The sequence below is a fragment of the Puma concolor genome, chromosome B2 (assembly GCF_028749965.1).
Source record: "Puma concolor isolate L17-30 chromosome B2, mPumCon1.1.hap2, whole genome shotgun sequence".
NCBI lineage: Eukaryota > Metazoa > Chordata > Mammalia > Carnivora > Felidae > Puma > Puma concolor.
In genome coordinates, this window is record NC_141671.1 from 137729108 (window position 1) to 137756764 (window position 27657).

The 27657-nt window shown below is 44.5% G+C and overlaps 1 protein-coding gene across 7 annotated transcripts in view; it reads left to right on the forward strand.

Annotated features, from left to right (window-relative positions):
- The window catches only part of PLEKHG1 (pleckstrin homology and RhoGEF domain containing G1), a 234887-nt gene that overhangs the window by 102076 nt on the left and 105154 nt on the right, over positions 1-27657 (forward strand). The window contains exon 1 of one of the 7 annotated variants that reach the window (XM_086708117.1): positions 17429-18078. The exons of 4 other annotated variants lie outside the window; for them this stretch is intronic. Coding sequence is in view for 1 of the 3 variants with exons in the window: in XM_086708115.1 (XP_086564241.1) it covers positions 22688-22715 (28 nt within the window). In the remaining 2 variants the exon portion in view is untranslated. 2 more of the 7 variants (XM_086708115.1, XM_086708118.1) reach the window with 2 other exon arrangements.

Below are 27657 nucleotides of genomic sequence, written 5' to 3' on the forward strand. Positions count from 1 at the left end.
TAGCTGGTACCGTGTGGTCCTCGTGACTGAATCCTGTCTTTTAGATGCGTTCTGGTCAATTCCTAGTAACCGGAACTGCCTAAACCTCCACATTATCGCTTCCATCTATCTTCCGTGCTAGGAAGTCTTCATAAAACCAAAGTTTAAAAACTTCAGCATAAACATTTCCTCTGGAATACTAGAGTTATTGGTATTTCACGATTCCTACATTGACATTCTAATGGCCAACAATGGCTTTAAAAGAATTGGGAGGACACACGGCATCTGGTAGGTTCCATATTGGAGTTCCTGTTGTGTTTTTGTTTCCATGTGAACCTTATTTTTTCAAAAGTTTATAAGCCTTTTGCTCCGTGGTGAGATTCAGCAACAAGTTTCCGTTCCAAAGAACAATATTTGTTCTACTTGAGAATTGACCCCGGTTTCCATTCTGGTTGCAGAGAAGTTGCTCAATGCTTTATGCTTCTCGACCTTGAATTGAGCTTGACGTTTTTGCATATGTACTTTTTCATATTTGGCCGTTTTGAGAAACTTCTCAAAGACTGTAAATACAGCACATTGTCCTTTGTCTTTTTGTTTGTTTGTTTGTCTTTGTCCTTTGGTTTTTAGCTGCTGAGTCGTCGCCTTTAGTTGGCCTTTATCTGCGCTAAGGATGTAGAAAATGTGAGGCATTTACTAGAAATATTCAATCACTCTGTAGTTTCTGTTCTACAGACTAGGATCCTTGACTGCAGAAAGTATTTCTTCCTCTCAAAGAAAACTTCTGATTCCCCTTTCCTTGAAACTTTGAAGTACAGGGTAATGGTTGAGAATACTGACACTGGAGTAAGCAGGTCTGATGGAACCCTGGCTTTGTGCTCAGCAGTAGCACCTGGGATGCGTTACATAGCTCCCATGAACCTCAAACTGCCCATCTTTGAAATGGGGATAAGCAAATTCTTATAAGGACTGAAAGAAATAGTGCATTTCCAGGGCTCACAACAGTGCCTGACCAACACAAGCGCTCAAATGTTCACTGCTGTTGTTTTGCAAAGATCTGACCCTCCGGTTTCTATGATGAATTCTATCTGGTTGCTGAAGATTTCTGCAAACAAAATGTGCCCTTCTTGAATGGAGGGGGGTTTTGTGAGGAAATGTCTGTATAGTAACCAAGTGTAGTCACAGTACTTAGGAAGAAAGAAGGGAGAAGACCCATCAAAATAATAATTCAGATTTAGAATTTTCACCTTAACGGTGCGAATGGATGGTTTTCTTGGCGACTCTCACAACCAATTGGGTGAACTTGGGGCACCCTATATAAGTTACGCAGGGAGTCCGGAAAACTGGTTATCAACCTAAAATGGTGTCAAAAGCCCTGGCTGTGTATCGAGGCTGTGATGAGGACGAATTGAGTGTACAGAAAATGTTTTAGAACCACTTCCCTCTGTAACTATTTTGAAAAGGCCACATGTCCTTTAAATTATTTCTTTGATGATTTCAGTTGAAAGTCGAGGAAGCGTGGCAGTGAAATTCACCCTAAAACCAAGAGACCCTCGGTAGCGCCGTGGGCGGGAGCAGCAGAGGGCTTCGTGAGCGAGGTCTCTCCTCCTCTCCCCGAAGCCGCGAGCCACTTCAGGCCTGCAGGGCTACTGGGCTGGCAGCTCTGGAATAATCTGCAGATTTCAATTTGAAGTCAGAGGATGACATTTAGACGCGTTAATCTTGTGCGGAAGCGCTTTGAATAACTAGTTACCCGCATACACCGATGCACACACGCTTCTCCCGTCTTTGGGGACACATCAGTGCATGTTCCCCGTGGTCTGTTTTTCTTCAGCCCCGTGGAGCTCACTTTGTGGCTGCGTCCCTGAACAACATCTCTATGCAAAATGCACGGAAGGAGTCTTAAGCCGACCAGAGTTTGAATTATGAATCCCTGATTCATGAGCATATTTTTGCCAGCGCTTTTTTAAGTCCAGAGATACAAAACTCTGTGCAGGAGAGAGAGGTCTCAAGGGAACTATTTTAAAGGTATTCTTTTTAAAAAAAATTTTTTTTCAACGTTTATTTATTTTGGGGACAGAGAGAGACAGAGCATGAACGGGCGAGGGGCAGAGAGAGAGGGAGACACAGAATCGGAAACAGGCTCCAGGCTCTGAGCCATCAGCCCAGAGCCCGACGCGGGGCTCGAACTCATGGACCGCGAGATCGTGACCTGGCTGAAGTCGGACGCTTAACCGACTGCGCCACCCAGGCGCCCCTTAAAGGTATTCTTAGTGTGCGTGACACGGAGTCCGCTGATGGTATGTGATGAAGGTTTTCGAAATCCACTTGAAAGCTTTTACAGAGATGGCTTTCTCTTCACATGTTATTAAAGAGAAGACTTTGTTGTCTTTCAAAGGATAAAATTACAAGCTGAAATAGAATGTATTTGATGGTTTGATTCTGAAAAAGTAAGGACCATCACAAACAATTTGTAAATTCTTGAACTTAAGAAAAACGCATCAAACGGTACATTTCCAACCACTTGGACCTACAGAGCAATTCAACACACTGTAGGCAATGGAGAGAGCACTGAACTTGGAGTCAGGCCTAGAGTTCTCAAGCTCTGTGCCTTGGGCAGTTCATTTGAACGCTGTCCCAGTGTCCTCGGAATCTTTGTGAGGTGGCCAAGCTTAGGGCACCAGCCCTTGAAGGAGAGAGTCCCAGGTGGGCAGGGGTGTTTGGGGGGAGGAGGTGGGGTTCTCGGGACACTCCACTGGCATGAGTAGGGATGCCCTGGGGACTGGGGGGGGCTGCACCAGTGTGGTCCAGGCAAGCTTCTCCTATTTCAGAGTCCTGCTTAGGGCTGGCCCTGGAAGGGGGGCGGGGGGAGCTCTCCGCAAAAGTTCTGCTTGGTCATTTGGAATTCAGATGACCCCAGCGGGGGTTGTACGGTGGAGGGGAGTTTGGGTCCTCTGCCTAGTGAAACATCTGTTTACTCTGGCTGGCCTTGCTGCTGGGAGATCCACGCCGACGGATCCCCACCATGCAAAAGGAAAATGGTTTTTAGAAACGCTTTTGGTTTCTAATACCAGAGCGGCGTTCTTAGGGTGAATAATCAAACATGTCACCCCATCATTCCCTGCTTAGGAAAGTACTTCTGGGATGGACTCAGAGAATCTGCTTCTCAGGAGCTTCTGAAGACATTTTGTTCTTCTTGTGGGCTGCTGCTGCTGCTTTTTAAAAAAAAATATTGCAGCTAAAGACCAAATATTGGCAGACGCATCAAACGGGGAGGTCAGTTGTGAACTACCTTGTGTTATGTCGGTTTTGAAAGATAGTTGTTAATGAAAGAAGTTGTTGGCCTATCCGTGGTTTGACTTTTTTTTTTTTTTAATTTTTTTCTAATGCTTCTTTATTTTTGAGAGAGATAGAGCACAAGCAGGGGAGGGGCAGAGAGAGAGGGAGGGAGACCCAGAATCCAAAGCAGGCTCCAGGCTCTGAGCTGTCAGCACAGAGCCCGATGCGGGGCTCGAACTCACGAACCGCGAGAGCGTGACCTGAGCCAAAGTCGGATGCTTAACCAGTTGAGCCCTTCGGGTGCCCTAGTTTGACTTCTTAACCTGACTGTATATGATGAAAATAAGATACACAATAAAACCTTACCTATTCCAGCTAATTAAAATACTCAATTTTAATATTTTCAAATATATATGTATATGTGTGTGTGTATGTGTGTGTGTGTGTGTGTGCGTGTGTGTGTGTATACACATACATACAAGAATGGTCAAGGAAGAATACTTGGGGAACCTTTAATGACTTTAATGACTTGCTATAAGACTCACTTATAATGAATACAATAATGGGGGCTTCTAAAGATTACTTTTAATTTGATTATAATTTTTAAGCATAGTCTCTGGAAAAAAAAAATCCTTTAAAGGTCTTTTTTTCAAGGAGAGTCTTACTTAAGTACCACCAGATGGTTCGACACTGGCGGTCATGTTCATTGTCTTTACATCTCCCTTTTGTTTCTTCCCTTTGTTCTTACGTCCTTTACAACCAAAGTGCACCTTAAAACTAATGAAGTTCGAATGACCTTCATGATCTGGACTGATGTCAGCGTCCTGGTTTTGTTTCTGTCCTATCGTCACGCAAAACGTTACCATTGGGGGAAACTGGGTGAGGGCTACAGGAGACCTCCTTGTATAGTTTTTTGTTTTCTTGCCGCTTCTTACGGACTTATGCTTATTTCAAAAAATAATTTTTTCCAGGTAATGTTCTTTAGAACCCTTACCCGAAAGTCTAGTGCCTAGCAGGTATTCTGAAAAGGTGCTTTGGTTCAGTAAGTGACTACCGAGTATTAAGTCCTGGGAGGTTTTGTGGGTGACCTTATAATTACCTCATAGATGTTGATGCTCCCTAAATACCTCTTGAATGTCATGCTCTTTAAATCCCCTTGCTAATGGGGAAGAGAGTGTTCTGGTTCTGAGATCTGTCTACTCACTCGGGTCATGCCATTTCACCCTACCTACCTGCCTGAGCAAATGGGCTAGTAAATAACCCTTGGGCTCTGTTAAATAATAGGAGCAATGATGTTTAAAGCTGGCTGGCACTCTGGGCACACTCCATGTGTGCCAGGCTCGGTCAACCTTACACTCATTAAATTGCATAAGCCTCTGAACGCCCTGTGACAACACGAAACACTAAGCAACTTTAAATGTGGCAAGTTTAAACAATAATTAAACAATGTCCCGACTTTCAAAATAGTTCACTCTACCGAGGATCGTAATGAAAGATCCTCTTTGGAGCAAATAAACAAAAAAGTTCCTTCTGAATTATAATGTAAACAAAAGAAAACTTTGAAATGGTCCCATTGTCCTTTTCTTCTGAGAATAAATACTGGCAATTATTCATGACCCCTGCTTCTTTTGCTAAAACTCCCGCTAGGGTTAGCATTAAAAGAGCCAAATGTTAGATTGTAAGTTTTTGGTAAATAGCTCAGAGTGAGAATAATGCTCACTATTGGCAATAAGCAGGATCGTATCGTTTCGGATCGGTTGGATACAGAGGTAGGTAGGGTCATAGTGAAGTACCAGCATTATAGTGAATCGTGATGCAATGTGCCTGCTTTCCAGAAGAAGCTTCCAGATGTCTCAGCTAAACTAGAAGGAGGAGAGCATCCCATGACTGTATCCAGGACTGCTCTAGCAGGCCTCCCAGTCTCCCTCAGACTCTCACTGTTATGGAGCAGCTGGTAGCCACCATTTACTGGGAAGATACAAAGTGAGAAAAGCCAAAACCTCATTCTGGCTCAGAGAGTGACTGACGAGGTCATTGGTTCTTAAAATGTATTCCCAAGACCAGAAGCATCAACACCATCTGGGAACTTGTGAGAGATTCTCAGGCCCCACCCCAGACCCACAGAGTCACACTCTGAGGGCGGGTCCGAGCAGTCTGTGGTGAGCAGGCCTCCTGGGTGATTCTGATGGTGAGAGCCACCGGCCTACCTTACCTTGGGTGATCTTCTTCCCAGGCTTTAGTTACTTCCTCTACAAAATGAAAGATTTATAGTAACTGTTTTCCGAGGGCCCTCTCTAAACTTCCAAGGCCCACATCCCAAGCTCTCTAATTCTATAAATCTGTGGTGTGAATGGACACATCCCGCAGAATTGCATAGTGAGAAAGAGGGCAGGCTCTGAAATCCGACTGCCTGGGTTCAAATTCTGGTGCCTCCACTTGGTAGCATTGTACACGCAAGCAGCCTACTGAAGGTTCCCGTTCGTGAAACTTTCTTTAGGAAGGCGTCGGTTGTGGTTACGGATGCATGTAACACCTGTGATTGCATCCATGTTATAACTAGAAGAAAATGAATATAATGAGTTTAGGCTTATTTGCGTCTGGGGTTCTTTTTATTTATTTTTTTTTTTTTTAATTTTTTTTTTCAACGTTTATTTATTTTTGGGACAGAGAGAGACAGAGCATGAACGGGGGAGGGGCAGAGAGAGGGGGAGACACAGAGTCGGAAACAGTCTCCAGGCTCTGAACCATCAGCCCAGAGCCTGACGCGGGGCTCGAATTCCCGGACCGCGAGATCGTGACCTGGCTGAAGTCAGACGCCTAACCGACTGCGCCACCCAGGCACCCCATCTGGGGTTCTTTTTAATCATTTGACGATAGTCTATCCATAATAGGAAGAAAACTAACGTGATTGGATGCCTCCTGGTGCCATGCACCGTGGTGGTTTTAAGTCTCCTATCACTTAAATCAAATGGGAACCCTGTGAAATAAGATGGTCCCTGATTTTAAAGGGACCGAGTTTCATTGAAATTCAAGTCCATGATCGTACAGTAAGTTATAGATCTGAGATTTGAAATTAGGTATATTTCACTCCATAATTCACCCCTCAGCAGCACCAGGTTAGCCATTATATCTTTAAAATACAAACTAACCAGCTGAATAAATAAAATAAAATACAAACTAAACTTTCAGCCACAAGACACACACATCTTTTGGCTCTTCACCAGCGTGACTGGATAACACGGTGGTTCTCAAAAGCTCCAGTGCGTGGAGCACCTTCTGAAGGACACTGGCAACTTCTGACCATCAACAACACTTCTCTCCTTTGTGCCTGCAAAAACCAAAGGACTTCACCTAGATGGGTGTTTTGCCCTTCACCATTCTCCCTATCTGTGTGGCCTTCATATGAGAAAATGACTGGTGTACTTGGAAAGGTCCCAGCTGCCAGGGAGGGACAGCCACACCCAGGCTTTCAGACTCACGACGAAGAAAATCATACTGCCTCTCTCCTTACAGACCTCCTTCCCAGAATTTAAAGATCAAAGCAAGTTAGGAGACACAGAATTATCTATAAGGGCTTTTAGATTTTGACTCAATACCTGAAATATTTTATTCTGTCCATTAGAAAAGCCCTATTCCACTTGAAGGGTACTTCTTGTAGTATTTCTTTTTTTTAATCTAGAAAATAGGGGCAGCCAGGTGGCTCAGTCGGTTGAGCGTCATCCAGCTCAGGTCATGAGCTCACGCTTCATGCATTCGGGCCCCTCATTAGGCTCTGTGCTGATGGTGTGGAGCTTGCTTGGGATTCTCTGCCTCCCTCTCTCTCTGCCCCTTCCCTACTTACACGGATGCTCTCTCCTTCTCTCTATCCAAATAAATAAACTTAAAAAAAAAAAAAAGAATCACTTTAAGAAAAAAATATCCTAGTGTTTGGGGCCCACCTTCCAGACAATATGCCGTTTTGAAAATCGTGTCTGATGGTTGTTTAATATCATGATTTTAGGAGACTTGCAGAGTTTTGCGTGGCATTTTTGCATAGTTGAAAGTATTTGGTGCCGTTCAGTTTGCTTATTTATATATTATTATTTCTGACAATGTAACTCAATTAAGTTCAAGTGTTATTAGTTTGACTGACTTAGTAGAATCTTCACTTTGGCGATTTTCATGAGTGATTTTAAAAAGATTTTAACAGTAGCCAATATTTATTTTCTATAGGCCCTTGAATTTCAGGGTTGAAAGTATCCTCAATGGTTGGTAATCCAACTCCATTTTTTAGCTCTTAGGATGCTAAAACCCCATCTTAGTTGGTTCTTGGAGGAGAGGGAGGAGACAGCAGGTTCCCAAGCATGAACCCCTAGTGTCCAACCAACCTCTCTGGCCCCTGCGGGCAGATGTGTCCACAGCACAAAGGTTCTCTTAACTTTACCTTTGCTTCACACAAAATCTTTGTGTGGTTTTCTTGCAGTGGAATTGGACTGATCTCATGTGGATCTAAAGGGCCCCTCTCGTCCTTCTAGAACCAGCCCAAGTATGAAACTGAAGCGAATTTTCCTACAAAGTCCTTTGCCTCTGACTCCAACCTTTCTGACCAGTTCTATTTATAAGCTTCTGTCCCCCTTTTGGGGAGCCTAATGTTAAGCGTTTGAGGTCTCTAGTTTTTCACTGACCCCATAAGCTTTTCCTCTTTGGGGTGGTGGAATAGGGGAGGTTGAGGGAGAGGTTTGGGAGCTGGTAACAGACTTGAGCCCCTCCCCCCCCCGAAATAATGACCCTCAACCTTTACAGTGACAAAAATCACCGGGGAGTTAGTGACCAATGCCCATTCCAGGCTCTGTCCCTAAAGATTCCGATTTAGTGTCAGGGCCCAGCAATCGGGTTGCTTATTGAAAACATAAGCTGATGGTGATTGTATTCATCTACTCAGGCTCATGTACAGGATACCCCAGACTGGGTGCCTTAAATGACAGACATTTCTTTTCTCCCATTCCTGGTGGCTGGAAGTCCAAGGTCAGGGTGTCAGCAAGGTGGTCTCTGGTGAGGCCTCTCTTCTCCATTTGTGGACAGCAGCCTTCTCTCTCTGTCCTCACACGGCCTTCGCTTTGTGTGGGAGCAGAAAGAGAAAAAGACCTCTGTTGTCTTTTCTTCTTCTTAAAAAGACTCCAGTTCTATCAGATTAGGGCCCCACCTTATGACCTCATTTAACCTTAATTACCTCCTTAAGCCCTATCTCCCAGGGCACTTTGGGCTTCACCGTGAATTTGGGGGCAGGGAGGACACATTTCAGTCTATAACCTTACGAGGTGCTGTGCCCTGAAAAAATGCTGGTTTAGACTGTGGACTAACAATCGCAGAATTCATTTGTCAAGTATTTGGTTGACAAGACCATATGGTAACTGGTGTATTAAAATATCCAAATACATTAAAATCCCTGAATTTCTACAAAAGAATGAAATGCAAAGTATATCTGGAAGGTGTGCTGTTAAAACACTCAGTTTCATGAATTATACACGGTTTAGCTCATCTTCAAGAGGAACTTTTTAAAAATTTTTTAATGTTTATTTTCGAGAGAGAGAGCACAAGTGGGGAAGAGGCAGAGAGAGAGGGAGACACAGAATCCAAAGCAGGCTCCAGGCTCCGAGCTGTCAGCACAGAGCCCAAGCCTGGGCTCGAACTCACGAGCCAGGAGATCGTGACCTGGGTCAAAGGACGCTTAACCGACTGAGCCACTCAGGCACCCCTAGAGGAACTTTTTTAAAAAATAAAACTATGGAATGGGATTTATTGACACAGAAGAGAGAGAGAATCCTCAGCTCTCTAACACTTTCTTCTCTCAGGCTTTCCAGAGAAGCATCCCAGAAAAAAGACAAGGGTGCCAACCTGTCCTCACTTGGCCTGGAGTGGGGTTTCCCCAGACTTGCTGTGGCCTTCACCATCAATGTCTAGGCCCCCCTGAGCCTGAACCCCCTGGGGCTGCGGGGGTGGGGGGGCAGCTAGGAGGTGTGCTGAAAGCGCGTGGCCTCGTAAACACGTTTCACCGTTTCACAATTGTGCAATGTAAGCGAGTTAAGTAGTCTGAAGTTTGTTAGACTTACTTGATCCACTTCAGTCTAGAATCTTTTTCCCTCAGGGAAGCTTTTAGCTCTCGGCTTTTCTGCCACATCAGGATTAGGGGAAAGTAGCTGGTTTTGTTTTCCTATCCCCTCACCCATTCCCTCCTCCTGGTACTCCTGAGGGAAGATATCACATATCAGAGACATTTCTTCTTCAGAAAGACTTGGGTATGCCCACAAATCCTCACTGAGGCCTCTGTGTGTTAAAATTTTTATCTCCAGGGTTCAGAAAGAAAGAAACACTGGTAAAGGGTGCAGGATGGGGTTTTTTTTTTTCCCCCTTTCTAGGAAAAATGCAGATGATTAACTCATGCCTCTGGGTGTCTCCTTAAATGCTCAATATCAAAATGCACAAATGCCCTTCCAAGTTAGGGGGACTCTTTATTCCTCCTATTTTCTTGCCCAATCTTACAGCCTTTGTTTATTTTGATGGTACTGGGATCTCCACATTTTTTTTTTGTTTGTTTTTTTTGTTTTTAAACCTTATTTATTTTGAGCGAGAGAGAGAGCAGAGGAGGAGCAGAGAGAAAGGAAGAGAGAAAGAATCTCAAGCAGGCTCCGCGCTGCCGGTACGGAGCCTGATGCAGGGCTCAAACCCACGACCCGTGAGATCATGACCTGAGCCGCCATCAGGAGTCAGAAGATCAACCAACTGAGCCACCCACGCGCCCCTGGGATCTCCACTTCTAGGTCTTAACTTGCCCTGCTATTTTTATTTTGAGTTACAACAGAAGTAATGTTTTATGAAGCGAGGATATGATATGTTAATGTTGACATTTAGAGCCCACCTTGGCTTGTTCAGAAGAGTATCACCAACAGATTCCCCGCTTCCATAGCTGTACAAGGGTCTGTAGATGGCAGGGACCCCCACGTGTTGCCAGAGCACCGAGTGTGGCATCCTTCTGGGGCCACGGTTTTTGTCTTCCCGTCGCAGGGCTTTTAAATGTCAAAAACTTGGGGCGCCTGGGTGGCGCAGTTGGTTAAGCGTCCGACTTCAGCCAGGTCACGATCTCGCGGTCCGGGAGTTCAAGCCCCGCGTCGGGCTCTGGGCTGATGGCTCGGAGCCTGGAGCCTGTTTCCGATTCTGTGTCTCCCTCTCTCTCTGCCCCTCCCCCGTTCATGCTCTGTCTCTCTGTGTCCCAAAAATAAATAAACGTTGAAAAAAAAAAATTAAATAAATAAATAAATAAATGTCAAAAACTTAACGATACCGGTTTTTCGTGCATTTGGTTTGGCAGAATTACCGATTAAATTGTTTCTCCTGTCGTAGTTCCTTCACAGAGGGCCCTGCACAAAGTCTAAACCTTACGGCTAGGTTTGCGGAGACCTGGAAGGGGAAAGGTTTTGATTAATAAGAGGGGTGGAAAAACAAAAATGAGAGCTGATGAGGTTAAGTGGTAAAGACAATTCCAATTTCCTGACCTGCAAGGGACATGTTCCTCGCCCCCCACTGTAAACTTTTGCCCACACTCCCCTTACTAAATCTTTCCGTGGTGGTTTCTCGTCTGATGGCACCTCTTCCCCCTCAAGCTTTTAGAGAGAAATGACGAGTGATATTTTAAATTCTTTATGTTTCATATTTTAATGTTTGTTTATTTTTGAGAGAGAGAGAGAGAGTGCGAACAGGGGAGGAGCAGAGAGACAGGGAGGCACAGAATCCGCAGCAGGCTCCAGGCTCTGGGCTGTCAGCACCAAGCCCGACACGGGGCTCGAACTCACGAACTGTGAGATCACGACCTGAGCCAAAGTCGGACGCTCAACCGGCTGAGCCTCCCAGGCGCCCCACTTTACGTTGCATTTTTATATGACTTACAAACCGTCGGGAAGTAAAGTGTCCTTGCCAGATTATTTCCGGTAATCCGGTCATTCTAGGACTACTAACCTAGTACGCAGTGTCGTCTTCAAATGGGGTCGTGTATGTGACTCAGAGTCAAGTGCTCCCAGGCTCCAGGGCCAGGCAGGTCATGGAAAGGGGTGAGGGGACGTGCGCAGTACTGAAAAGGGTGGTGGGGACCGGGACAGACTGGGAAAGCGCGCAGCCAGCGTAAAGGGAGTGAGCTCAGCACCCCATCGCTCCTAAGCAGGAAGGTACCACCAGTGGTAACGGACGTTAATTGTTCCTTTATTTGCTACTCTCCCAAGTTAAAAAAAAAGAAAAAAAAAAAATCTGGATTTTTATGGGAAATATCCTGATGTTAAAAATGTTGTTCATCAATTGAAAGGAATTGAAAGAAAGTCTTCACCTCACACTCTACCTGCTCAGCCTCAGATCATAGCTTCCAGGGGAGACTCACGCCAGGACTCACCAGCCCTGGGGGTGTGGGTCAAGTCACGTTAATTAAAAGACTAAATCTTGGGGCGCCTGGGTGGCGCAGTCGGTTAAGCGTCCGGCTTCAGCCAGGTCACGATCTCGCGGTCCGTGAGTTTGAGCCCCGCGTCGGGCTCTGGGCTGATGGCTCAGAGCCTGGAGCCTGCTTCCGATTCTGTCTCCCTCTCTCTGCCCCTCCCCTGTTCATGCTCTGTCTCTCTCTGTCCCAAAAATAAATAAACGTTGAAAAAAAAAATTTTTTTTAATAATAAAATAAAAAATTAAAAAAAAAAATAAAATAAAATAAAAGACTAAATCTTGCCGGTTCAGTGTCCCTTCCCACCAGGACAGGTAGAAGACCTCATCTCCTTTCTGTCGACTCCTTTCCCTCTCTTTCCCTCCCTGGCTCCCTGTTCCCCCTGCCTGCACTGCCACTGCCCTTTGTCCAGAATGCCTCCCTTCCCGGGAGCCCCTGCCCTGAGATATCTAGATTCCGCGGTTGGCCATCCAACCCCCGTCCCAAGCTGCTGGTGCTCACCTCTCTCTCTCTACGGGGAAAGGGTTCCCTTCCTCTTATGTTTTCTTCCCTTCCATAGAAGAGCCCCACAGCTAAGTTGCTTGAGATGTGACAGCTGCCCTCTCCCTCCCTTCCACTCTCTCTTTCTCTCTCCTCCTCTGTCCCCCTCTCTCCACCCAATTTCCATGGAGGCTTGACCAGGACACTCATTACAGTGAATTTGTTCTAATCACCATGATTGCATGTGTGGAAAGTATATGAGCTCCTAGGATAATTTAGAACTAGCCATGCTTGTCATTGTCTGTGTGTTATAAGAGCATAATTTTTGCAGTCGTATGGTTACATTGACTTTTACGTTACCACTACTCCACTATTCCAGGAGCGTCTTTTTTTTTTTTTTTTAAATTTTTTTTTAACGTTTATTTATTTTTGAGACAGAGAGAGACAGAGCATGAACGGGGGAGGGGCAGAGAGAGAGGGAGACACAGAATCGGAAACAGGCTCCAGGCTCTGAGCCATCAGCCCAGAGCCCGACACAGGGCTCGAACTCCCGGACCGCGAGATCGTGACCTGGCTGAAGTCGGACGCCTAACCGACTGCGCCACCCAGGCGCCCCGGTTTATAGATTTTAGAAGCGTTCTTAAATCTCGTAGACTCCTGCGTTTTCATTGGGGACCTAGAGAGAGGTTGGTAACTTGCCCAAGAGGACACAATTGTCAGTAGAGCTGAGATTCCACACATCTCAACTCAGGGCCTTGTGTCCTTTCCACCCATCATTTCAGGAGGAGTAAATGATGGTTTGGATCGCATAGAATAAGTTCCGTTTGGGGAGTGACTTTTATTCTCACACCGCTAGGGTGGTAACCGACGGTCCTTGTGAAATTAGCTCCCCGGTACTCTCAGGGCAGCTTAGTTCATTGGGGTCTGCCATCTTGTTATGTCCTAATTTTCACAGACTCCCCAGCAGATGTCATGTTTGGAGCCACACCAGCACTAGGAAGTTGTCCCTCACTTTGTATCTCCTAGGAAAGGTGACCAGCTGGTCCTGGGAAGTGCTCCAGGGTCAAATGCACGCAGTCAATCCCTAAGTCCCCTGGAAGTAGTAAAGACAAACAGAGTGGGGTGACCCCCTCCCCCATCCTGTCCTTTGGTGACCCTTCTTGTTTTAGGGCTCCTCTGACGTTCATTTTAACCTGATTATACTTGGATAAAAATGCTGGGCAGGGACATTGACAGCGTGATACGCCATAACCATACCTTACAAGGGGCCCTGTCCAAGTGGTTGGGCAAGGACGGAGTCAGGGACACTGCCCTGGCAGCTCTGCCCAGTGTCTGGAAGGGGCGGAAGAAGAGTCGAGAAGAGAGGGGCTGGTACGTTCAGATGGGAGGATGGGATCACCCCAGAGTAGGGAAAGAAACTAGAACATACTTTAATAAGAAGTATGCAACCCTAGTTACTTAATGCCACAGTATATTTGTAAACAAGGTTGTCCGGGGGCAAAAATGTCCCCTCCAGTGGCCACCGTGGGTGAAATGGAAAGTATACCAGCAGTTTGCACTTACGGGACATGCAACCACCTGGATGGTCTCTCTCTTCCCTCTGCCTGGCTTCCCCAAGTTAGCTTCTTCTCAGCCTTCAGACGTTAGTTCACACATCCCTCCCACAAGGCCGCTTTCCCTGACCGCCCCAAACCAGGTATGGTCCCCCTTGATGTGTTTCCATTGCACCCCGTGCTTTCCTTGCATAGCACACATCTCATAATAGAATTCATCACTCCTTCATGTGATTGTCCAGGGTCTGTCTCCCGGGGCCACATTCTGTGTCTTTCGGAGACAGGGCATTGTTGCTGCCTCTAAAAATATGGCCTAGGAGGAGCAGGGAGAACATTTACTCCCCAGAGGGATGGTGTCTTTTTCAACACTTTTTACAGTAGTAAGTTGGCATAAAGATTAAAATTCTGAAAATACTTTGGTGGAAGCCATAGGAAGGCAAGATCTCGAGACTCGTGGAGAAGGTGGTCACAGGGTGGCGCCATTTTTAAGCACGCTCTCCACAGCGCAAGGGACAACAAGCCATTCCCACCCCACTGAACCCTGCCTCCAGGAGTCATTTAGGGTACTTACCCAATAAACATCTGAATGAAGAGGCAAATACGAGTGGGAGACCTGATAGCATCTCAAATAATCAAGGAACTTCAAAATGGGGGGTGAGGTGTGATCTGTCTTAGGTTTCCTGAAGTGGTCCTTGCAGAAGTTCAAGAACTTCAGCTAAAGGTGAGAATATACTCTAAAGATTAGGACCGCCCAAAGTGTAATGCACTCTTTGAGCAGGGATCAAATCGCCAGTAACTAACAGGACCCAAGCAGAGACCGGGCCTCTCTGGGGAGCTACTCTTAAGTGATTGCTTAAACGCCAGATAAGGGATTAGATTAGAAAAACTCAAAGTATCTTTCCAATATTGATGTACTGTTATCCGAGGATTAAAATCCATATATCCCCTACTCAAAATAAACTCCATAAAGGCAGGGATTGTTAAGTGTTCATTGGTGTATCTTTTTGCACTTAAGACAGTGCCTGGCACGTAGTAGCTCCTTAATAAATATGGCTGAGGCAATGAATTATATCAGTAGACAGCAAATTCAAAAATAATATTTCTGGCATAGAGTAGGTTCTAAGCAAATGTGTATTTCATTGAGATGAATCAAGCAGGCCATAAATCAAAAAAGGGCTTAGATTTGACAGTATTCCACCCAGTAAAAACCTGATGGTCAGCCTTCTGACTAAGCATGGGAAGTCCAACTGCTATCAGCTTTTCAGACCAGAGGTTCTAGAGTTAAGTATAAAACTGTAGGGGCGTCTGGGTGGCTCAGTTGGTTGGCCTTCCGGCTTCGGCTCAGGTCATCATCAAACGGTTTGTGGGTTCGAGCCCCGTGTTGGGCTCTGTGCTGACAGTGCAGAGCCTGCTTAGGATTCTCTCTCTCTCTCTGCCCCTCCCCTACTCATGCTTTCTCTCTCCAAATAAATAAATTTTAAAAATAATTAAAAAAAAAAATTGTACCAGCCAGGGACCTGGCAAGAAACTGAAGTAGCTCAGCTGGTTCAAAGTGAGGTTGGTTTTTTTTTTAACGTTTATTTTTGAGAGACAGAGAGAGAGCAGGAGTGGGGGAGGAAGAGAGAGAGGGGGAGACCCAGGAATCCAAAGCAGGCTCCAGGCTCCGCGCTGTCAGCACAGAGCCCGACGTGGGGCCCGAACCCACTGACCGTGAGATCATGACCTGAGCCGGAGTCGGGTGCTGAATCAACTGAGCGCCCCTCAAGTGGAGACTCTAATGAAGGGGTTACTTTATTAACGGTGGTGGGACCAAAGGAGGCAGCAAGGGTGTAAAGCACCCAGAGACTGAAGCAACAGCAGGCAGCCTGACGCTGTTCTTGGAGACAACCCACAGGGACCCCCAAGGGACACAGGAGCCCAGTGAGAGCCAGAACCATGGAGGCTGGCTGCCAGCAGGCCCCTCATCAGCCAGGGCGTGGGAAGAAATGCCCCCCTTTCCCTCTCCTCCTACCTCATAATATTGGGGCTTCTGGTGGGCCAAGCCCAGCTTAAAGCCAGCTGGCAGGGGGCAGAGGGCACAGACCTGGGCAGAGCAGGGCAGAAAAAGATCGGGGGGAGGGGGTGTGGAGGCGTCAGCACATGGGAAATAACTAGCACATAAATTAACTGTGTTCTTCTACTTTGATTCCACAAGCAATACATATTCATTAAAGAAAATGTAGAGACTAAATCAGTGGGTAATGAGGGGTCTCCCCCACAATCCCACCTCTCAACCGCCAGTACGAATATTCTGGCTTTTTCTCCTTTTTTTTTTTTTTTTTTTTCTGTTTTTCTTTCCTATGCTTGTATAGGATTCAAAGATTTCTATTCAGAATAAACCAAAGTGAATTGGGTTACACTTGTTTCTTGGCCTAATTAGGATTAAACCTGTAGCCGAACAGAGAGCTCTGTTTCCCTTCCTTTGTTCTCTCAACATAAACAAGTTACTTCATGTATCTCTGTGGGAACTAGGAAGCAGGCAAGCGCCTAGACTCACAAAAACTTCCAGCAAATTTGGCTCTCCGCCTGGTTACCAAGTAATTAAATGGAAGACGAAGGATGAGTCCAACGGAGCTCACTCTCCAAGACTGAAAGGAGAACCTAAGTGCAGGCTGCCTCACGGAGCTCGATTTTACCGTCAACCTGAAGGTACCATCCAATGTTAATATCACCTGAAGGGCAGCCTGAAGATAGGAGCAGAGGCAGGTTAGGAAAACGGAGCAGGTGCCTATGTATAGTTTCTAGTGACAGCTGATGCCTCACAGTCCTCCCACCTGTCATTAACTATCTAATGCTCGTCCAGTCCCGCTAGGCAGGAACGTCCAGAAGGCAGAGCCAGCGCCCCTTCACCGAGCCAGCACAGAACCTGGTGTCGGCTAGGTCCCCAGCCCAGTGAAGGAGGGTGGTTGTTACTGTTGAAGTCGAGAAAAGGTGTGAAGGGAAAAGAAGGGTCAGCAGGTGGTTGCTGTGTGTGTGCCAAAGCTCTAACAGGCAAAGATCAGTACCCGCAGTAACAGGTGGGTGTTTAAGATCCTTGTAATAATATCATCTCACTCAGCAGCCCTCATTGCCTTCTTTAGTTAAACAAAAAAAAGAAAGAAATCCTGGAAGGTAATAAATCGTTGCAACTCCTTGAGAGAAGACTAAGTTCTGCTTTTCTGGAATGGGATCTGTCCTTGGCCTTTTATAAAGTTCTGCCTGAATGGGATTGGGCTCGTGACTTGGTGCTGGAGGCCAAACGAACAGCTCATCCCACCCCACTTCAGTTCTAGAAATTAGATCGCCTCCCCGGTAATGAATCCATTTGCTCTGACAGGGTAAGCCCTCAGCCCTTGTGACAGTGAAGGTGGCCTTGGGATTGGGGGAGGAGATGGATGGCGGCCACCCTAAAGGATGGCACTTACCATGGGGAAGATTCAGAACCAGTTCAGAGGAGACTCATAGCTGCTCCGAGCAGCTTGTCTGTGTCTCCCTCGCAAGCCTCAGTCCTCACCTCTGCTGCTTTCGGTAATCGTCTCTCTGAACCCACCACGGCTTTACAGAGTCTACAGGCTAGGGGTGCCGCTGGTGATGTCCACCTGGCTGTGTCCCTCCCTGTCACTCCATGGCCTTACAGCTGTGGGGGGGAATGGCTGGCCAGGGGATTTGTCTCTCTTCTCTGCCAGCATCTGAAATGGTTTTGCCAGTTCACATAAAGGTTATGAACCCCCACGGTTGTTACTCTGAAACAATAATAGATTCTTTTTTTAAATTATTATTTTGGAAAACAGCGCTGCAGGGTATCAATAGAGTATCCAAGCCCTTCCTACAAGTTCAAGTACATTTTTTTTTAAAAAGAGTGTTTTCAAAAGTATAGAGTGTGTTGAATGCCTTTCGTTATGAATGGATTAGATGTGTGTTATCTCCTGGAGAAAAATGTGTCTGGAAACATACTGCATTCTTAGAGGGATAATTAGTTCATTGTGCTTAGCACAGAGAGTCCTCCCATGGTGTCCTCAAAGATGGGACTGATCTACTATTGAAAGCAAGAGACTATTTGTAACATATTGCTTGCTCAATATCTAAAAATTGTTCAGTTCAGAAATAACTAAGACTTGATTTCATCGTCTCTGGACAATAAAGACCGAAATAGCCTAATAAAAGAACAAAGTGAAAAACAGAGCTAATGATTGTCCTAGACTCAGAGAAATGAGCCGATGGAGGAACACTCCAGAAACAGCAGGATTTTAGGCAATCTCAGTTGGCTTTCATGGCAGACTGACATATGACCGAGACCTGAAAATATGACTTGATTGCAAGGTAAGGGTGACTGTGAGAAAGTGTGAATAGTACGCGTTGTATATTTCTTTTCTAAAATTCATATGACCGTGACTTGATACTGACATTTTAGTGCAGTAGGGGGTGAAGAATTGTTTTCAGTTGGAAGATCTGAGTACTGGAAACCATTTATTATTTATACTTTGGTTTCTATTATTATGTTCAATACTCCAGGACTAACAACAAAAAAAATAATACCTGCATTTAATTTCCCCTATACGTAAGTGCTTTTGTCTGCCTTACATCTGTACCTTTTGTTAAGAGCAACCACTTTTTAAATTCGTGAAGATAAACTCACGATTAAAATTATTTCACTTTGAAAATCATCTTTGAGAAAGAAAAAACCAGATTAGCTTTTGTGTTTGTTTAACAAAGTATATACTTTGGTTTGTATAACAATCGCAAGGCAGAATTTATGGCTAGTGACATTTTCTGGGTTTAGAGTAGACGGTCTGGAGGAGTGTATATAGATTTTTAATAAACACCTGCAATGCAGAAGGGTGTTAGTACATTACATCTCATTTTCAGGAGGAAGGTCAGTGTATCCTTCTAAGGGACATCAGTGGGGATGTGGCAGTTCTTGGCAGGCGACTGGCTCGAGTGTTTATCATATTTATTCTGTGGTATGCACTCAGAAAAATGTAATCTGCCTTTTTCTATCAAAGAAAAAAGCTCTAATGGGCTAAAAAAAAAAAAAAAAAAAAAAGCCCTTAAGAATGTTTTGTCAGTGTCCTGTGCTTTAGAAAATGGTTGGTTTCACCAGTTTGGGAAATGGCAAGATCTTAAATCACCAGATAAACAGCCCCCCCCCTCCCCACTCCCAGCATTTATATTGTTACATGCTGTGTATAAAATATTAGTTGTGGTTTGAAGTACCCCCTTGTAACTCCTAGCACCTCTGTATCTGAAAATGTAGGATTGTATTCTAAATCTGCTTTATCCGGTATTGGTTTTAGGAAGCAAAAATCTTCCCTTGCGTTCAAAAAACAGTGTGTGTGCCTTTGCACTGCTTCCTTTCTCCAGGACATTCCTTCACCCTTTGTTGCCCAGCTTCTTGGAGCTGTTGCCTGGCTGCAAAGTCAGCAGAGGATCGCAATTAGGTCAGACCCTGTTAAGTCCCTAGAACCGCATGCTCTCTGAGCCTCCCCATCTCAGCCTTCCGAGCCCTCCTGGACAGTCCCCTTGTGGCCTCCTTCCTGAAAGACCTGTACGGTTCCTGGGGAGGACGCGGACGTGCACAGGCTAATTCATACTAGGGTAGCAATGACTCCATAAACCCTCCCGGGATAGATTCGAGTGTTCACTGACAACTTTTAGCTTAAACCAAAAGACCTGGTTTCTCATAGCGGAAGTGCACGCCCTGTGGCAGATGTCTGGGAAAGGACGTTTTTAAATAGTGGGGCTTTCTGGTCCTCCTCCAATGAGGCCACAAGGCTGGACTGCACTTGGCTCGCTGGCTGGTTAGTGCTGTAGACCTGTCCTGTGGGGGCTGTTCTTCCACCCCTGGGCCCCCAGCCCTGGTGGGGCTACTGTGAATAGCCCCCGTCCTTCCTAATTGCCTAAGCGAATTAACAAGCGAATTAACAAGAGCTGCTTTCCAGTAAGAGTATATCTCTTTCACCTAACAAGGCATGAATGTGCAATATATCTGCGACCCATCTCTCTGTCCCTTACAAAGAGACTTTACTGAGCAAAAACAGCCCTTTTCCCTGCTCTTGATATCGGCAAATAAATTCTACAGGAAGAAGCAGCAAGGATGCCAGTGTTTGTGCCTTTTACGTGTCTTGGGATTTATTTTGCTCCGTGCACAGAGGTCCAGCAGGGCACCTACAAGAGCTGGTGCCAGCCTGTGTACTCCACGTGTGGGACATGAGATGAGAAGAACCGGAAAGCAAAGCCATGGCAGAGTAAGGTGGGACACAGAGAGGCCTTGAGAAAACACCCAGGCACACACACGGAGGCTCCTCTGCCCTCAGCTGTGAAAGAGCCTTGAATGGTTCTCCAAGAATGTTCCTTTCCCTTCCCTTTTCCTCTCTGCTCTTAGGTCCCTGAGCCTTATGCTTTGTTCATTTGTTAATTCACTTAGCAAACACTTGGTACTGGGATAAATATAAAGGCAAAAAGTGTGTGTGTGTGTGTGTGTGTGTGTGTGTGTGTGTGTGTGTGTGTGCCCTGCCCTGAAAAAGCTAGATTTTTTTTTTTTAAGTTAGATTTTCAAAGCTTAGATTCAAAATCCTATGAACCAGCCATGTTTGCAGGTGTGATAGAGAATGGTTCCAGTTACTTGCAAGAATTAGGAAAGATCTTTACTTACTAAAACAGGAATCACAGGTGAACTAACAAATGACTAACCCATGGGACCAAATACGCCCTGTGCTGTCACTTCAAAGCTGCCCTACAGGTTGGGTCACTTGGTTAATGCAGAAGTTTACAGACTGCCCAGCATCCACACTGGATACAGTCTTGCTGTAATGTACACAGCATCTCTCAGAAATGGCTTTTAAAAAATGTTTCTTGGCAAAAAAAAAAAAAAAAAAAATCCAAGTACAATAATACTGTAGTAGAAAATAAAAGACTTGTGATCTGAAGGTAAGGACCCAAAACACATGGGTCAGGAGAAAGCCAGGAGCCTCTGTATATGTACTACCCCCATCTAAGAATTTAGATTTTTGCATCTTCCACATGAAGATCAAATCTACAGTATAGGAAGGTTCCCAGCTCCGCAAGCTGATGGTCCAGGGTAGAAACGAGACCATTAGAAAATAATGAAATATGAGACCACGTGATGCTCTGAGTATCATAAAGAGCCATTTAACAACTAGAAGGTGCAGGGGGCCGGAGTTGCTATGGAAGATTTGGTGGAGCTTGTAAGATTTGAACTGACTCTTAGCTAAGCAGGAACGGAGGTTTTGGGCAAGGGTCTAGGGGACGTTATTTGGGGGGCAAGAGATATCACTGTGGAGCTCAGTATGGAGGATTAAGAGAGTCCCCACAGTCCCGGGAGGACCCTTCCTCACAAACTGCCTTTTCAGCATCTGTGATTTAGTGATTTCCATCAAACTGGTGAATTTTGTGGAAGAGAAATCATTCTAAAAGTTGTCCTCTGAACTGACGGATCAATTTCCATCAAAATGGCTTACTTAGGTGGCCTTACATAGGTCCTGCCTTATTTGAAAGGAAATCGCCATTGAAACAAATTATCCTATTATGTTGTTAGCTTAAAATCATGTAATAGGTCTGATAGAAATATCTGTATTAAAGATGCTCAGCTCATATTATTTTCCATGACCCCAAATGAATGCTTTAAATGGAACTTCTATTTAAAGGATTTGATCTTTCGAAATAGTGTAGATTTCCGTGTCTGTACGTAGACATAATCCATAATTTGAATTTTAGCTCTGTGCTGCAGTCCTATCAGTTTTCAATAACAGTTTGTATTTCTGAAGACCCTTCATCTAAAGAACTCGATATCTTTTTCAAATATGAACCTTTTGGGTCTTTCTGTAAAAATACACATAGCATTTTAAGAAGGACAGATGGCCTTATGGAAACTGAAATCCAAAATAATTTGAAGTTCTCTTGTACTAAAGGGTTGGAGTCCGATCATCTTGCCTTTGCTACTTCATATTTATGAATTATAAGAATTCTCTAAGAAATGCCTTTGAGTTTACATTTTCAGTGTTTTTCTTCAGGTGGATTTTTAAGTGCTTTTTAAAAATTTTTTTAATGTTTATTTACTTTTTGAGAAAGAGAGACAGAGCAAGAGTGGGGGGAGGGGCAGAGAGAGGGAGACACAGAATCCGAAACAGGCTCCAGGCTCTGAGCTGTCAGCACAGAGCTGACGAGGGGCTCGAACCCACAAACTGTGAGATCATGACCTGAGCCAAAGTTGGACGCTTAACCAGCTGAGCCACCCAGGCGCCCCAATGCTGTTTGTTTTTTTAAATGAAGCTTAAATAGATTCATGTTTAACTCTGCCTACTTAAAACTGTATTAAATATCTTGTTAAAGGAAAGGAAACGTCCAGACGTCTTCCAACTGGGTGATTCACTGCCACCTGCAAACTTCACTTGAAAACTTATGTTAAAGATGTGTCCATTTACTGTGAAACACACTTATAATTCAGGAAGTGAACTTGAAAATATCAGCGCTCCAAAGATCTTGATTCTTTTGTGGAATTTAATGAGAATGGTAGCCGGAGCCAGGAAGGTGAAGCCCAAGCAGCTTTAGGCGAGTGTGGGTTGTATTTGATGTTCACAAAAGAATGGCTGTCGCAGGGTGTTGCTCAGCGAAGTGTGCATTTTCAAGTTACCCACAGTGGTGTCTATTGTCCTGTTTCTCAATTGAATGATGTCATGTTTCATTTAAGGCTCTTAGTGATGCTGAAGTCTGTGGTCTGCACACTAGGGGGAAAAAGGCAGTGAGAAAGTTGCAAATCAGGTTTTTGTAAAGCCTTTGTGTGTTGGGTTTTGAGAGATAAAAGCTGACTCATGCAATATTTCTGCGGAAGGAACTGCACGGACTAGTAAAGGCTTCTTGTTTTACCTGACTGAGCTCCCAGTGAGGTCACTGCATCAGCTGAAGGCAGACGATGCGGCTTAGCCTGGGTAAGAGCACAGGTAGGTGCTAACCGTGAAAGTGTCCAAAGAGCCCGTGTCCTCTTGGAGCAGCCAGAGACCGGCCACTGCTGTGAGAAACTGTCGCGGGGAGTTGGGGGCGGGAGGGAGTCCTTCACAACGCTGTGCAGGGACAGCGGCTTGCTGGGATATATTACATCTGTTCTGTTATAAATGCGATGCATGGAAAAAAGTTATCCAACCATGGAATTAGTCTGGAAGGTGATTTTTTTTTTTCCTTCTCCATCTGAACTGCAGTGTCTTAAATGGTTGTTGCCTTGTTTTGGTTTGGTGTGGATCTTTCCTTAAAGTTAGGTGGAAATGTCCAGAGAGCTGAAGTTTGTGATTCTGGGGAGAAAACTAGAATCCCAGGTCGTTGTGTATTGAATGCCCGGTCTTTTAATGTGCTTTCTTTCTGAGGTTTATTGCAGGCTGAGGGGGGTGGGGGGATAAAGGTTTGCAAATTTTACGCTTAGCAACTGTAATGGTGAAATTTAGTCTGAGTCTTGAGGGACCCAAAGTTGACTAAGTAAATGCAGTTTCCATTTTGAGTTTTTATTGGCAAGAAATACTTTTATTAGGAGGAATAATTGGGGAGAAGGAGGCATGCAGTGTGTTCCACACTGTTGCACATTGAATTCTGATTTTATTTGATTTTGATTTTGATTTAGTGACAGTAATATATTTGCAAGAATATATTCAGCATTCTTTTTCATTGAGAAACATAAAAATCAATTACTTCGATATAAAATATTTAAGTATTTCATACAAACTGAGGTTGTAGTTTTAATGTCCTCACATAACTTTTTTCAGATCGTAAAAGTAATACACATATGGAGGAAAGTGATATTTACAGATAAATATCAAAGGAAGAAATCCTCCATTTTCCTACTTGGTAAAACCAGTGTTAATATTTTATTATACACTACCTTAATCTTTTTCTAATGTGGATAATAAATAAGTGGCATTTTAAATTCAAAACTGGAATCATATGGTACACGTGTCTTATAAGCCACGCATTGTACTAAACTGTATATTATGATGATTTTCTACGCCCATAAGAATTTGAAAGGACATGACATTTAATAGTTTCATATTGTACCTCCTAGATGGATATATTTACTCAGATCTCTGTTGTTGACACTTTGAATTCTCTTCCTCTTTTTCTCTAAGAAAATGTTTAGTGTACTTTGGGGATGGATTTATTTACTCAGAGTGCTATTGTTAGTCCCTTGAATTTCCCCTCTTCTTCCTCCTCCTTTTATCCCCCCCAGCAAATGTTATTTACCCTAATGCCTCCCTTTCAACTGTACAGAGATGTTTTAGGAACTGAGTGTGTTCAATACCCGACAGAGCCTTAATGTACAGCTATCATTGTTAGTTACTGCCCTGAAACTGATATTTCCATCCTAACAGGAAGGTGCTATTCAAAGTGAATATAGGAAGTGAAGCATAGATTATTATTTAATCTAAATTAAAAGTAGAGACTTTTAGCCTCGGCAGAGTCGACGTCATATATTTCAGCAGCTAAGACCTGACATTGGTAGGATCTCGAAGAAAATTGTTACTTTGCAGTGACTGCTTATGCTGTGATTCCAGCTAGGAATGGACTTGCTGTTTATTTCAGGGTTGGACTCATATCCCAAAGGTTGGATGAGACCTGAGGAAATCATGTAGTCCAGCCACCTAATTTATACATGAGGAAACCTGAAACCCAAAGATTATAATACCAACCTTGGTGGTACAGAGCCCGGGCAGAAATGCAAACCCTGCAACCAAGAGAGGAAGTGTTATGTCATCACCTAATTTCTGGCTGGTCCTCTGAGTTCTTTCTATACACACAGTTGGGTATATAATCAGTCCTTCACACACACACACACACACACACGCACGCACGCACACACACACACTATGTAGGCCCTTTGGCACACTGGAACCATGTGCTGTATGTAGGGAGCTTATGTTTAAGTGCATTTCCTGATCTCTAAGGTCCTTTTCTGCCTTACTGTTTTATGAATCTATATCCAAGTACAAGGAATAATGGACTAGAAATCAGAAACCGGAGTCTCTGCTCCACAGTTCAGCTTTGAGCATTCTGTTAATTTTTTTCACATATAAAATTTTAAGGAGTAATGACACATGTGAATGAATGTAGAGGCTTTAGTTTGTTTTGATTTTTGCTTTTTAAGGGTAATTTTGATGCAGAGTTAGACCAGTGGCATATTACGGTAAAGCTAGTCTGTTATAATAGAGACTGTTCTGGTTATCTCTTGCTGCATAACAAATCATTCCAAAGCCTAGTGGTTTGGAACAACAGCAATCATTTGTAATCTCTCAAGGTTTTGTGAGTCAGGAATTCAGGAGAGGCTCTGCTCTGTGGTTCTCAATCAGGGACTTGTGAGGTTGCAGTCAGACATAACAGGGCTGGCTGGGGTCAACTCGAAGGCTTCTCACTCACGCAGCTGGTGCTGTGGCTGGAAACACGCAAACAGAAGGCACTGGAACAGCTAGGCTTCATCTCTCTACATGCCAATGTGGTCTTACCACGTGGTTTCTCCAGCATGGCAGCTTCAGGATAACCAGACTTTTCTGTATGGTGGATCAGGGCATGTCCAGACCCAGTTTTAATGCAAAGCGCCTTCTGCCCTCATGTTCTACCATATTCTAGGGCCCCGGTGTCATGTTCGGGGTTCAGGCAAGGTCCCTGCCACATCTGGGTTCCAGGAGGAAGGGAAAGAATGTGGAGGAGGGGCGCCTGGGTGGCTCAGTCGGTTGGCCCTCTGTCTTCAGCTCAGGTCATGATCTCACAGTCTGTGAGTTCGAGCCCCCGGTCGGACTCTGTGCTGACAGCTCTGAGCCTGGGGCCTGCTTCAGATTCTGTGTCTTCCTCTCTCTCTACCCCTCCCCCTCTCACACTCTGTCTCTCTCTCGCTCTCAAAAATAAACATTAAAAACAAATTTTTATGTATTTATTTATTTATTTTTTTAACATTTATTTATTTTTGAGACAGAGAGAGACAGAGCATGAACAGGGGAGGGGCAGAGAGAGAGGGAGACACAGAATCTGAAACAGGCTCCAGGCTCTGAGCTGTCAGCACAGAGCCCAACGCGGGGCTCGAACTCACCGACCGTGAGATCATGACCTGAGCCGAAGTCGGACACTCAACCGACCAAGCCACCCAGGCGCCCCCAAATTTTTTTTTAAAGAATGCGGAGGAATGATGGTAAATGTTTGAGAAATGGACCCACACACAGGCACTTCTCACTTCCACTGATGAAGAGAACTTGACCTTCACACTGTTATGTATGGTGGGAAGGTTGGGAAGTGTAGGCAACAGGAACCCTATTCACTAAAGAAGGGTGTGGACTTTGGTGGATAACTAACAGCCCCCTCTCAAACTGATTCAGCCCAACCCCGCAATCTCCTTCATCTTCCACACTAAATCACCATAATAAAAGCAGACCTTAAAGGTAAAAACAGCTGCATTTGTATAAAAAGCACAACCAAAAACACCTCAAGCAAAACTGGCAAGCTCTTGCCCTTGAATGTAGAAATTCTGGAGTCACCACTGAGCTGGGGTACTTTATCTATTAACTGCATTAACTGTCCTCTTAGTTTCCATTGCTGGCATGGAAACCCTTAGTAAATTACCTAAATATTTAGTATCAGACTTTACAGCTTGAAAGAATCTTTGTTTTTGTTTTCTCTTTCAACCCCTCGCCTCTTGTTGGAACAAGAGCATTTTTGCAAAACATCTTTTCCCACTCTTGATCTTCTTGTGCAAATACTTAACTGCCTCTTCAGTGGTAACACGATATTTTAAACTCTGTATTTTGGGAAATTGTTTTTAATTTACAGAAGAGTTTCAAAGATCGTCCAGAGCTCTTTGACACCTTTCATCCAGCTTCCCCTCATGTTAGCTTCTTGCATAACCATAGTACATAGGTTAACACTAAGAAATTAACATGGTAGTATGATTTTTTTTTTACTTCTTTATTACCAAAGAGCTGCAGATAATTATGACAATCAAGTTACCTGGAATGAATACTCTGAGCATTAAGGAACATGTGGAATTGCAGTTCTGCCCTTAATGCAAGAATCACACTGGTATTTTAGAAAAACCCAGAGGCAGAAATTCGTGTTGCTATCTGGTGGCTTTTATCCATTGAGCTATCCACTATATCAGAGGTGTATAGGGGAGAACTATTCTCCTCAAATACCTCGTGTTGTCTTTGAGATACGTAAATGTGTATTTCTTATAACTTCGACTCTGAAAAGTTTTTTTTCATTTGTTTTGTTTATATACAACTTTGAAGCTTTACCTAAGACTGGCCCTGTATTAAATGACTTTGCTGGCTGAAAGAATAACTTCTTGCTTATACTTTAGTGTCTCTGTTGGTTTCCCCTTTTTGAGAAATTCACAGGCAGTGAACCACGGAACCACATCATTTTAGTTATTCATTGGTCTTGAGCGTAACACATTCTCTTGATTTCCGTGACTGTCCTGCCAAGGAACTCAGCCTAGATGTTTGAAGTCTAGAATAGCAATGAGCAGAACTCGGAAATCCTGATCACGCTTCAGCCCCCATCGTGCATGGGGCTCTGTCTTGCCTTGTAAAGCTCCCCGTGGGGGGTTGTGACCGGGAGTGGTCCCCTGTGGACCCATCAGTCGCCCCTGCACCATGTAAACATGGTCACAGGAAGCCTGGACTCTACTTGCCATGGAAAGTGCTGCCTCAACCCTAAATCAGCCTGAGCAAGTTAGAGCCAAGAAGTGCTGCTTTGGATTCTAGCAGTGACATTCCAAAGGAGAGCAATTAAAATAATGGAAGTTTGAAGAGCAAACAAAGAAGAGCCAAGGAATTAAAGCTCTTTCACCTAGAAACAATTAGACAGAGACTTCTCATGATGTAAAATGTGTGAGAGCATATCTACGTGGGGCTG